The sequence below is a fragment of the Dama dama genome, chromosome 13 (assembly GCF_033118175.1).
Source record: "Dama dama isolate Ldn47 chromosome 13, ASM3311817v1, whole genome shotgun sequence".
Lineage (NCBI taxonomy): Eukaryota > Metazoa > Chordata > Mammalia > Artiodactyla > Cervidae > Dama > Dama dama.
In genome coordinates, this window is record NC_083693.1 from 53,703,698 (window position 1) to 53,716,996 (window position 13,299).

Consider the following 13,299-nt stretch of genomic DNA (forward strand, 5'->3'; position numbering starts at 1 on the left):
CTCCCCGGCACCTGCGGCCCGGCGCCCTTCTTCTCAGCTCTGCTCCCGCAAAGTGGGGGGGGGAGGGAGGTGGCTTTCCATCAGCCTCCCCCACGCGGGGGCAGCGGAGTCCCGCCCGCAAGGAGGGCGCTGTGAGGTGGCCTCTCCGCCCGGCACCCCAGACGGCCCCTGGAGGCCGCTGAGGCAGGGAGCGCCGAGCTTCCTCACACTCCGCACTTAACCTTCTAGTGTCTTCACCCGGTGGGCGGCAGGGAGGAGGAGCAGCTAAGCCGGGCCCGCGCCGCCTCCCGCCTGGCTGACCCGCGCGAGCCCAGTCGCGTGAAAGCCCCGCCCCCGCGCCCGTTCCCACTCCTGATTGGCTGGTCCAGCCCGAAGGCGACCCGGCGGCCCCCCGGCCCGCGTCGCAGCTATAAAGGCGGCGGACGCATGACGGCCGCGGCGAAGCTCTGGCAGCAGCGGTGCTCGCCCTCTCGCAGACCCCGCGGCGCCCCTGTCACTCTTTGCCCCTGAGCGCTCCGACTCCATCATGCCTAGGGGCTTTCTGGTAAAGAGAACTAAACGGACGGGCGGCTCTTACCGAGTGCGCCTAGCCGAGCGGGTCTTCCCGCTTCTGGAACCTCCCGGGGCGCCGCCCTTCCCCGAGGAGGCTTCCAGTGCCCCTCAGCCCGGTGTGGAGCGGGAGGCACCCCCAACTCTGGAGGAGGAGGCGGCCCGTGAACTGTCAGGGTCATCCTGTCGGGCGGCTAGGGTGAGCCCAGCGGCGGGCGGGCGGGAAGGTGTGGAGTGGCGGGCGGATGGTAGGGAGGGTCCGGGGCCCAGCCCCAGCCCCACGAAGCCGGCGGGTGTGGAACTGCGCCGGGCGTTCCTGGAGCGCTGCCTCAGCTCACCCGTCTCTGCTGAGTCCTTCCCCGGGGGCGCTGCCGCCGTGGCCTCTTTCTCCTGCTCGGTGGCACCAGCAGCTGCACCGACCTCGGGGGAGCAGTTCCTGCTGCCGCTCCGGGCACCGTTCCCGGAGCCCGCGCTCCATCCGGACCCCGCGCCCCTTAAGCGGGCCACCGGCGGCGACCGCCGCGCCAAGGCTCCTTCGGGCTGCGCATCTGGGCCCGCGGCCGCCGGAGTCAAGAAGCCAAAGGCCATGAGGAAGTTGAGCTTCGCCGATGAAGTCACCACGTCCCCTGTTCTGGGCCTGAAGATCAAGGAGGAGGAGCCCGGGGCGCCGTCCCGGGGCCCCGGGGGCAGCCGCACGCCGCTGGGGGAGTTCATCTGCCAGCTATGCAAGGAGCAATACGCAGACCCCTTCGCGCTGGCTCAGCACCGCTGCTCCCGCATCGTGCGCGTCGAGTACCGCTGTCCCGAGTGCGACAAGGTCTTCAGCTGCCCTGCGAACCTCGCCTCCCATCGTCGCTGGCACAGACCACGTCCCGCAGCGGCCAATGCAGCCACGATCTCCTCGGCCGACGGGAAGCTGCCCCCGTCGTCGTCCTCCCCGGATTCCAGGACTGTTGCATGTTTCCTGGCCGAGGGGAAGGAGAACAGCCGGGCGGAGCGAACTGCAGATCAGCACCCGCGGGCCAGGGACAGCTCCGGGGAGGAGCAGCACCAGGACAGCGCCTCGCAGCCCGGCCTCCAGGTGCTGTCCCACCCCGAGCCTCCGCTCCCTTATTCGGCGGGGCTGTTGGGGCGCCGGGTGCCTGAGCCCAGCAGTGCTAGTGGTGTCGGGGGACCCGAGATCTTCGTGTGCCCATATTGCCACAAAAAGTTCCGTCGCCAAGCCTATCTGCGCAAGCACCTGGGCACTCACGAGGCGGGCTCGGCCCGCGCGCTCGGGGCCGGCTTTGGCTCGGAACGCGGCGGCCCCCTGGCCTTCGCTTGCCCGCTGTGCGGGGCGCACTTCCCGTCGGCAGACATCAGGGACAAACACCGGCTGTGGCATGCGGTCCGCGACGAGCTGCTCCTGCCCGCTCTGGCCGGGGCGCCTCCCGATGCGCCGAACCCAGGCGGGGCATCCGACGGGAGTGCTCAGCAGATTTTCTCGTGCAAGCACTGCCCGTCCACTTTTTTTAGCTCCCCGGGGCTGACCCGACACATCAGTAAGTGCCACCCCTCAGAAAGTCGGCAGGTACTGCTGCTGCAGATGCCGCTGCGGCCGGGCTGCTGAGGGCTGAGACGAGGAAGGCTGTAAGGTGGGCCGCGGAGGAAACGATCCTGGGGATTTCTGTGGGGTTTCCTTCAACTTGCGAGTTTACCCTCTTTCCTTATTTTCCCACTTGAAACTCTAAATAGTGTCAATGTTCCGCCCGAGGAGCGGACAGAGAAATGTAAAATCTCTCTCTAGAGCAGGTATGTATATGGTATAAGCGTTCCCGGTCAAGAATTGTCAGCTTTAAATCTTCCTCACAAGATAGGATTCTCCCCGCCCCCACCAAACTCTGGAGACCCCAACGAATCCTATATGACTTGTAATTCCTATGGAAAGTCGCAGTGAGTGCGTGCCATGTCTCTACAAAGAATTCTAGCTACCAAAAGTGGAGGTCCTTTTTTTTTTTTTTCCTCTAGCCATTGCAAGCGCCTCTGTAGTTTCTGTCTCAATAGGGTCAGATGTCTTGCACTGTATATTCTGTGAATTAAAAGTTATGTGATTGGTGCCAAACTTACATTGGGTGGGTGGGAAATACAAGACCAGTGTCTGTGGGCAGGAAATGTAAGATGTTTGCGAACTTTTGGGTGATGTGGAGATCTCCTTGTACACTTTCCTTTTCTCAATGCTTAGTCCACTCTGAAGCTAGTGTCTGGAGGTGGGGAATAACACCTCTTACTGAAAGGAGTTGAGACCCCTCCCAGGTTCTCATCTCTAGCCCTTTTGTGTGCAGTATTCAGGAACCTTTAATATAAGCTTTTGGGAAATAGAGAACTCATTTCTTAAAGTTTGTTTTAGTAGGGTTTCATCCAACTTGTTTGAATGCTTCTGTTGTAAATCTTATAATGTGTATTATATATGACAATATGTTCAGCTTAAGGAAGATGTTAATACTTATAACCCACTATGAAAATGAATAGCAATTCATTCAATATTTCAGCAGCAACCTGGCTTTGAATTTCTTTTTGTAAACCATATTTAGCATGCATTCTGTACCTGTGCCCTAATAGCCAGAGTTTGGAACACTGGCTGAGTACTGCTGGACAGGTAGCCCATATTTGTAAGATGCTTACCACCAAATAAATGTACATAGCTGGTGCTTTGTTGTGTTCTGTGTTTGTCTAAAGAATCCCATTGAACACAGCCTGTTTCTAAATGCCACACTTCTCATCTCCCCAAAGCCAGTAATCTTGGTGACCCACTTAGTCAGAATACAAAGAGAAATTATATTTTGTAAATGATTATAATGGTGCATAAATGGGAGATTTTCCTTGGAAGTATGGCTGCATAGACTGAACTCCAAAAAGCAAGGGATATGTACTATTCTTCAAATATTAAAGATACTTTACCACCCAAAAATGTCAACAGAAAATATTTTAAATATTTTCTTCTTTTTCAAAGTTAGTGAATAGTTTATTTGAAGATGAGCAAAATGTTAACTGTGCTAATTAATTTCAGTATTTTTACGTTAGTATTTTCAATTTGTTACATATTATGAAACCATTAACTTGTTCTTTTTTAAAGGAAAAGCACTATAGAAATTTGTAAGTAGGTTATTTTATCTTTTTTGCAGTTCTTCACTTTGGTTGTGGGAAACTGTCTATATTGTTTAATCTTGTTCCCAGGGCTCTCTCTATCCATGTTTATCCTTTATATAAGCTTTAACGGGAATTTTAGTTTGTTTTCTACATAGTTTCATAGGAATTTGTTTTTATTTATAAGGAAATCAAAATTTTAAGTGCATAGGAACTCTGAAAGCTTCCTTTACAAACTGTAAAAAGTTTTGTTCCTGAATATATATTACCAAAAAAAGTAAAATTTAAGTAAAGAAGCATGAGGGTGAGATAAACAGATGCTTTAACCAAGTGCATTGGAGGAAGTTTCTGGCGAGAGGCTATGAAACTGAAAACTCTATTTTTAGTAACTGTGGTTAGGATCTCTGAGAAATAAACTGGGGTGTATCCAAAGAAGAGAATTAAAATTCATTTTTCATGATTAGCTAAGATAAACCTAGGTTTATGCTTTATGGCCCTGCTTATTAAATCTGAAAAAATATAAGACCACTCATGAACACAAAATGATAAGAATATTTTTATTGTATTATTAAATACCATCTTTTTTCCACTGTTACAAATTTGTAGATACTACATGAATGATGATACATAATTTATATTTTATAGTTTGCCGATATGATGTATTTACACATGCAGTTAGTACCAATGTCATGCTACATATTTCTTTAGGAGATGCTCGTTCAAAAAAAAAATGTGAGCAAAATGTGAGCAGCTTATCTACTGTAGGAAAATATTTCTGGAGGGTGGAATGTATACCAACCTGCACCTGCATGTTCAATATTAACTATATTAGATTAATTTAGACTCCTGGGTCATGTTCCCTTTTCTTTTAAAATAGTACACATAATTTAAGCCACACACTTAGAAAAGTTTTCTTTTTTTTTTTTTTTTCTACCCACCCCACCTCATTCTTCCCTTTTTGGTACTTAAGAAAGAACATAGATATACCAGGGTCCAGCAGCCAATAATAAGGGGCCATAATCTCAAAACAGAAGTGGCATTTAACAGTGATACCATTTAAAAAGCAAAACACTAGAAAAATATTTGGAAGCTAAACATGAATCAGAGTTCAGCACAGTGATTTTTCTGGTTATTAGATATGTCATGGCATCACCTGCTGCACAGCCAAGAAATGAGACACTGCTTTGGGAAGAAAAAGGTAATGCTAAAATTATTTCAGCTGGAACTTGAGATGCTAAAAGACCATTTATTTTAAGTGGTTTATTTTGATAACATAAATAATCCATACACATCAAGTGTATTAACAAATCTGCAACTTTTGCCACAACTTTACAAATGTTTAAAGATGTACATTTATTAAAAAATTATATATTTACTGAGCCATAAAGTTGTAATGGGGCATGATAAAATCATGAGGCTATCTGTCCAATTATATTTTGGCTCAAAGTTAATTATGAAATTGAAAGTAAAACTACTTAGACATAATTATCGAGGGAAGGTAAAGGGTGTAGAATAAAGCTTCACCCCTTCCTCCCTCATATGGCAGCTTGGAGTGTGGGGGAAAAAACCAACGGAATAAACAACCCAAATCTAAAATACTAAGTTACAAATTATTGAAATCCAGTGTTTTCTAAAATAAATGTTCAGGAAGGAACATGCATATTACGGCAAACACAAAGCCTGGAAGGGTTAACGCCATGTTCATGCTAAGGTGGCTACTGGTGGCCACTGCCAGGCTGCTGTCTCCTTAGGACTTATTGGCGGAGCCAGAGGAGCGACGCAGCTTCATGGACATGCGGCTTTTGCTCGTTCGAGGAGACATTGGAGAGGCCAGGTCGGCCCCGTCTACCTGCGCCGCTGTGGGAGTTTCACTGGGTAGGATCTCTGGGTAGGAGCCTGTGGGAAACAGCAAGCGCATTAGTGCAAATCCTCTGGCTCTCCTACAAGAGTAACTTCTCTGCTAGAGATCCAAAGACCTTAATGAGGCCTTTTGAGAGGAAAGAGCAAGCCCCAGATTTGCTTGTTACAACAGTCTACTAGTATTTTATTTAAAACCCAGTGATCTGGTGGGCTCATGTCATCATAGTAGCCAGAAAACACCAATTATTATTTCCAGAACCAGAACCAACCAGAGAGCTCCCCAGAAGAAGCAATGGGAAGCAAGATCTTTGGGACAGAAAGGACAGGGATCCAAAGCACCATCAGCATGCATGTGAGGGCTTAAGAAGCAGGTGAGAAGGACCCATTCCTATCTCTCGGGTACAGAATATAATCAACAAAAGGGCCTTCACTGCTCAAACTGGAAAATAAAACAGCACCAAACGTTCCCAGAAGGAACTTAGTAGTATGAGACAATTAAACATGCTAGGAAGTTAAATTTGTTTTAAGAAGGAACAAGATAAATTCCGGGGGGGGAGGAGGGTGAGGACAAGATCTCTCATCTGAAAGTCAGTTCAAAAAGAAAAAGCCACTCTCTCAAAATGTCTCAATTTAGAAGAGATAAGTAATGCTCTTGTTTTCTTAAACTTCTGTAGTTACCAGTAGAGTCAGTAGATTTAAATATTTAAAAGAAGCAAAATTGGAAAATTCTTCATATCATGTACAAAGCAGTTCTTCACCTTTGCATGTTATTTCTATGAATTATGATTCTCTAATTTACAGCAGTACTACAGAACTTTGCATACTATAGGCACTCAAATATTTCATTAAAAATTAAAACCCCTGAATAAACAAAAAAATCTTCAAATAACAAAATTTTAAAAATTCTGTATATTTTTAGGCACTTTAATCCAGGTTTCCTTTATATTATGTGTGTCACAAACAAAGGTACATGACACAAGCTGCAGGTTTCAACTGACCCAGCTCCTTACTCTGTAGGAAACTTCTGGCACATCTGTTAGCCACTGGAGCTCCTCACTGACACCCTGAGCTTGGGAATACTGATACCACTACTTCCATATAATGAAACACTTGTGCCTAAGTTTAAGTTATGAATATTTATAAGGAAACAAAACTGTTCTATAAGGGGTACAGATCCTACTGAGATGTCTTAGAAAATTAAGAATGTATCTCTGTAGAACACTTCGAAGTGTTTTCAAGGTCAAATAGTATACTCAAGAACAAGTATATATTGTCAAGGAAGAACAAGTATATATTGTCAAGGAAAAACAAGTATATTGTCAAGGAAAAAATATTTTATCACTAATCCTAATTCAGGTAAATTGCCCTCTTTTTCAAAGTAACTTCTCCAACATTCTTTCTTTTCTAACTGAAATGAGGTTGGCCTTCAAAATACAAGAAGGACATGTACTTCTGTTCGCCTTTACTCTTCCCAAAGATCTGAACTGGTTCATACTGGACCCATACTGGAAATCTTACAGAATATGAATCCATGGCCCTTTCTAGGGGAGCACTGCAGACAGATGGCAGAAGGAAGGTGAAGAGCAGTAGCTCATGCTTTTCGGGTAATGCATACTTATTTCCGGCCAGTCATGAGAGGCCTTCCCATGTCTGTTTACCTTGAGATGGCCAATGTTTTCTAGTGGAGGTTTTGGGAGGAAGAGAACTATCACTGCATTTCTTTCTTTGTTGTGAATGAAGAAATGGAGTAGCGAGCAGAAGTGAGAAAACAAAAGAGAAGACAGATAACAGATATGAGCGACATAGTGCAGAATTTTACAGGTGTTAACAAAGGAGCCGAGAAGACAGAAATCAGGTTTTTATTATGAAATACAATCGGGCATGCAATGTGTTAGGGTGATGAAGTTTCACAATGGACAAATGCTTGTACATTCAAATGTTATACTTACCCACTAACAAAACAAGTTCAAATAGGAAAAAAGAAAAGAAAAAAAAGGTCTATGAGAAATTCTATAAACATCTACCTTTTAAAGTGTTCATTGTACTGGTGGCAGGTTATCCTAATCACTCAATCATAGATTCTCTCGGGCTGTACTGTCCAACATGGTAGCCATAGCCACATTACAGTTAATTAAGTGAAAATTTAACATTTGGCTCCTTGATACAAAGGAGCATCTTTTAAATTGTTTAGCTGTCACAAGTGGTTAGTGGCAACCCTAATGGACAGTGCAGACACAGAACATTTCCATCATCACAGAAAGGAACGCTGCTTAGAGTATGCCAAATTCAAAGAACATTTTTTTTTTTCAAAAACAGCAATTCCTCTACATCCCCCTTACTGCCTTCAAGGTGAAACCCCTTTCAGTCAACTGAGTCAAATCGGACTTTTTAGTGTGTGTGTGGTATAGAGCTATTAGGACCTCCTCACGTTTTAGCAAATGATGTTTGTGCTGGATACTCAGCATACCCAAATTCCATAAATAATCGATGGTGGATAGAGCTCAGTTTTAGATTTAAAGAATAATGTGATACTTGCACTTCATTTCACATCCTACTTTAAGTATTGACTTATGTCACCTGAGTCATAAAGAATACTGACTTATCTCTATCAGTAACATATTCTCAAGTATCAAGTTTAAAAAGTATATGCTCCTATGCTTTATAAAATGTATCTATTACTAATGTTTTTACAGTACTCACACAGACTGGTGTCTGTATCTTGATGGTACAATATATTGATTCATATTTTGTACACTGATTACAATGAACTTTATTACAAGCAACATGAAGAATATGACTTTGGGGATCTATAAAGATTATAAAAGGGCACTTAATGGATCGTTATTTGTTGTGGCTTTGATTATACTACTTGCTGACAGATATGACCCATTTAAAACTGCTAAAGTTACTGGAGCTACTAAATGATGCCTTTAAAAATATTGTGACTTTGAAAGCAATTCTAAATAATATTGAACTAAGCGGTAGCGTCATGTTAGAAACAGCACAGGCATGGGTTAGACAGACCTAAGTTAAATGACAAGTTTAGTTTGCTGGATACTGGGCAAACTAACCTGAGACAGCTTTCTTATTTGTAAAATGGAGACAATACTAGCTGTATTCCAAAGTTGTGGGAATGAATGCCTACAAATGCAAAGACCCTGACATATAGCAGGTATACAATAAAACTACAATAAGAGCAAAACTTAACAGACTTTAAATCAAAACAGATGAAGATTAGAAAAGACGGGATAGAAACTAGAAATAGTTTTTGAAGAAAATGACCAATAACAAAATGTTAATTGGTAAAATGTGGAGAACATAACCATTTAGTTTGGGGGAAAATAGAGAATTTATCCACTTTTATGTTAATATTCCTACAAAATATAACCTTTGTTAAAGAACAGATTACCCAAATAATCTTACTGCTTTAATATTGTTAAAGGAGTAGATATGTGGTTAAGATTAGTGTGGACGCACCACTGAATGTCATAAAGTTAACACGTAATTTAAAATAAAACAACACAGAAATACAGGCAAACATGAGGTTTCTTATTAAGATATTCAAGAACTACCATTATTGCAGACTGAGAACATATCAGTCTAAACTTGTCATATTTTATCTCCTTACAAATGGGAAAACTGGGTTTCAGTCGCTTGGTCGTGTCCGACTGTTTGCGACCCCATGAATCGCAGCACGCCAGTTTAGGATAAATGAATTCATCTGAGTTCATGGAGATAATAAACAGCAGAACTAGGATTTAAATCCAGATCAGTCTGACTTCCAAAGCCCATAGTTTGCCCACAGCAACCTTAAAACTATATAAAAAATAATGAAGATTTTTCAATGGATGGAAAAGTAGAGCCTTCAAAATAAAAATTTTTAACAAACTCTAATTTGCAAACATGACAGGTTACTGGGCAATTTCTCTCCTCCCTCAATATCAAGAAGGGACTGAAAATATTTAGACTAAATTAATAATTATAGTAGTCAAGACCGTGCACTCTGAAGTCAGACTCTGACTATCAGGTGACTGGGTAAACTTTTTTGGTTTTCATCTCATAGGAGATTCAATGAGAGGATGCACAGTGATTGTTCAATTATTGTTATTTTCATTACACAAATTTTATATCTGAATGACTGGTCTATGTGAAAACTGAACCTAGTAATTATTGTTATTAAAGGTTAATGGACTTTATTTAAGATTAATATTATCTGCTTCTTGGTCAACATACAAGCCAAATTTCTAAGTTCAAAATACTTAGAATATATTTGGCTGCTTTTGAGGCTAACCTACTGATAAATAAATATCATTAGGAATTTGTTTTTAAAAACACAGTAAACAAACATATAGCTTATATGTCAAAGGCAGCTGATTTTCTATTGGCATTCACAAATAATACTTAGCATATATATAAAATAACTATCTTCTGAAAAGCTAAAATCTTTTCTTCTAGATCATTTCAAAGTCTGGGAAAAGGAGAAAACTTTTAATGGCTAAATTTTGATGATTCATTCCATTGAAAGATTCAAAGAGATGGGTCTGACAATTGTGATACTGTCTCATCTACATGTGGCAATATAGATTTTATGAATTAATAGCAAAACTGAGGTTGGAATGAAGAAAGATTAGATTCTACTGTAGGTCTTCTTAATCACTATTTGGATTATTTGAATCTTATTACTTATTTTTAGAATATTTACTTAGGAACCTATATGTTTTCTAAAGGTAATTATACAAAGTGGTATGTATATGTAGATATACATATATTTATGTGTATATATGGTTGACCTTTGAATGTGGGGATTAGGGGTGTCAACTCTCTATGTAATGTGCCTGTAACTTATAGTCAGCCCTCTATATATGCAGTTCTCCCTATAGGTAGGTAGTTCTTGTTCCTCTGATTCTGTGGTTCTGCATTCATGGAGTCAACCAATCTAATATTGTGCAGTACTGTAATATTTGCTACTGAAAAAAAATGCATGTGTAAGTGGACCTGTTGCAGTTCAAACCCATGTTGTTCAAAGGTCAACTGTACATGTATATGTGTGTGTGTATGTATATATGTATGTATATATGTGCAAGTGAGAGGGAGTCAAATACCAATCAACCCTTTACTTTTTAAAATACTAAAATTTCTAACAATCTGTAGAGAAACAAATCCAAAGGGAGGTATCTAATACTAGTTCAACTGAAATAATAGAGTATTAGAGGTAACTCTAGATATGCTACTAACAGAATGTATTCAAAAATACTTATGGCTGATGATAGTAAAAAAACGTAACACTGGAAAAGACCTGAAGTGGGGGAGAAAAGACAAGAGCTACTTTGAGAAGATAATATGACATTAGGGGAAAATATCAGGATTTTGAACTGCCAATATAATCTGACCAGGAAGAGGAGTAATTTCAAAGTTCAGAGCTAGAGGAGAGGTGTTCATGAATATTAAGATGTTAAAAAAGAAGGTCACTGTAAAACTTTTGATATTTTCCACACACATGCCTGACAAAGATAAAGGGATTTTTTTTTTTCCTGTAATTTTTTTTTTAAATAAAGGACATGAAAAATCTAATAATGTTTTAATGTGGTTATGGAAGATCAACAATGTGTGACATCACGATATCTCCCTCAATGACCTTAGGGATAAAAATAATTTCCCTTAAGTATCAGTCTACTGCCACAGACAGAGTCCATTTTGAGAAAATATAGTTATGAAATTTATGGATCAACTATGATACACCAAAAATGTTTTTCATGTCTATTTAAATAATACTATAAATTACCTAGAAAAATCCTCCTTGGATTTCAATGTCATCACAACTGATAAATTACTGTTATACAGGAAGTAGGTATTAAATAAGCTTGAGCCAAGTTAAGTACACTTATAGTAGTATTTTTTCACTATTCTACTGAATAGAATTATATTACAGGTTTGGCTAGAAGGAACAGAATTATATCCTTTATATGATTATCATTCTTGTATTCCTTTAAAACATAATTTCAATTTATTGTATTGATTAGTATTAGTTTATATAGATGTGGTATGCATAGGCTATCTGAATTGATTCTCTATTGCAGTTCTGAATGCCATTTCCTTAGTGTAGCAAATCAATTTTTTCATTATATTAAAAAGTAATAATGAACCTAAAAATCTTCACACTACTATGCAATTTTTACAAACCATAAGTCAGGTCCATATGGCTATTATGTGGTCCATGTCTTCTCTCTATACTTTAACTTATAACTTTAAAGGGAGTTCTGCATGTATGAGTTGGTTTGTGACAGGAAAATCAAAATCTGCGCTGATTGGGGCAAAGAATCATTCTTCAGATGTCATTATGTTTTTGCTACTGTAAACGGGTAAATGTTTCCTTTTTTATATTATTGTGTTGAGTTGAAAACCACTATGGGGTCTCTCTGGGGGTCCAGGGGCGAAGACTTCACTTTCCAGTGTAGGTGTGTGGGCTCCACCCCTGGTCGGGGAGCTAAAACCCCACATGCCTTGCGCTCAAAAAATCTAACACAAAACAGAAACAATATTATAACAAATTCAATAAAGACTTTAAAAATGGTCCACATTAAAAAACCACCTTAAAACTACTCTGATAAAAATTTTATCTTTCATAACTATTCAAGTCTGTAAAAAAGCATAAAAATGTGTTCAGTAATACTGGAAAAGTTATTTACAGGTAAAAAGACCTTTTAAAAAAAATTCAAGGTCATGTTTCTAATGGTTCCTAAAAGCAAAGACAATTAGAAAAAAAACTAACCAGGGACTTTGCTGGTGGTCCAGTGGCTTGGACCTCTGGGTTTCTTCTAATGTGGGGGACAGGGTTCATTCGAATCCCTGGTTGAGGAACTAGATCCTGCAAGCTGCGACTAAGACCAGCCACAACCCCCTCACCCCCAAATTAACCAAAGAGCCTTGAGTTGGCTGCTGCATCATCATCCTTTACCTCAAGTCTCAGAAAGTGAGAATACTACTTACTTCCCATATTATGTATCTGGTCAAATGTGCAGGATAATATATAAAATATAAGAAAAACATTAAGAACAGGAATATGAAGGACTCCAGCTAATAAACAACTACAACATAAAACCCGACAGCCTGTATACATTTAAGGGGAGAAGTTAGTCTGAACATGGTCTTATCAATATTTTCACTTGTGAAACTTATGGTTCAACTATGATACACAAAAGTGTTCATGTCTATTTCAATAATGTAGTCTGATATTTTATCAGATATTCTATTAAAAATGAAATATCCAGGTATACTTAACTAGTTTTTACTTTGTTGTTCATTAGTTTTAGTATCTTTCTTTTACCATCTTTCTTAATGCCAAGCTGAGTAATTTCAGATAGTGTCAATCCACCGAAGCAAACCTTAAGACTTTTTAAATCTTTCAAAAGATTGAACCCAGTCTAATATAATTTTCTCTTTGTTAGGTATTTTATATTATTAATTGAAAGGGCTCCAAGTTTCTTTGTAAAATTATTTTTATAATGGTCAATTAAATGGTGACAGGAATTGAAACTTTAATTTCACAGACTAAACCTCAATTGAGAATTATTGTTACTTTTTTCAAGCCAATTAGTCCAGAAAAGTACTGTGCCTGTTAAACTTATTTAATACAAAGAAAACTTATATAGTATAAAGAGAATTTGAAGGCTTGTTATAATAAATTTCAAGTATACTGTATTCTTTTTTCCTGCTTCCCTTGAGCATCATTAAAATAGTTTTTGTATTTCAGGTGCCTAGTACAGTGTA

At 40.6% G+C, this 13,299-nt stretch overlaps 2 protein-coding genes across 5 annotated transcripts in view; one reads left to right on the forward strand and one right to left on the reverse strand.

The window, feature by feature from the left end:
- Positions 1-526: 526 nt before the first annotated feature.
- On the forward strand, positions 527-2,158 carry INSM2 (INSM transcriptional repressor 2). The gene has a single exon (XM_061159671.1). The coding sequence runs from the start codon at positions 527-529 to the stop codon at positions 2,156-2,158; it is 1,632 nt and encodes a 543-aa protein (XP_061015654.1).
- Positions 2,159-4,215: 2,057 nt separating this feature from the next.
- Positions 4,216-13,299, reverse strand: part of RALGAPA1 (Ral GTPase activating protein catalytic subunit alpha 1) — a 204,245-nt gene continuing 195,161 nt past the window's right edge. For 3 of the 4 annotated variants that reach the window (XM_061159178.1, XM_061159181.1, XM_061159180.1), the window contains one exon: positions 4,216-5,568. In XM_061159178.1, coding sequence (XP_061015161.1) covers positions 5,420-5,568 — 149 coding nt within the window. In that variant the 3' untranslated portion in view covers positions 4,216-5,419. The remainder of the gene's footprint in view (positions 5,569-13,299) is intronic. The other variant, XM_061159179.1, reaches the window with a different exon arrangement.

What these genes read in the sequence shown, in the direction of transcription:
- INSM2 (XM_061159671.1), top strand. Translation starts at nt 527, where the DNA reads ATGCCTAGGGGCTTTCTGGTAAAGAGAACTAAACGGACGGGCGGCTCT.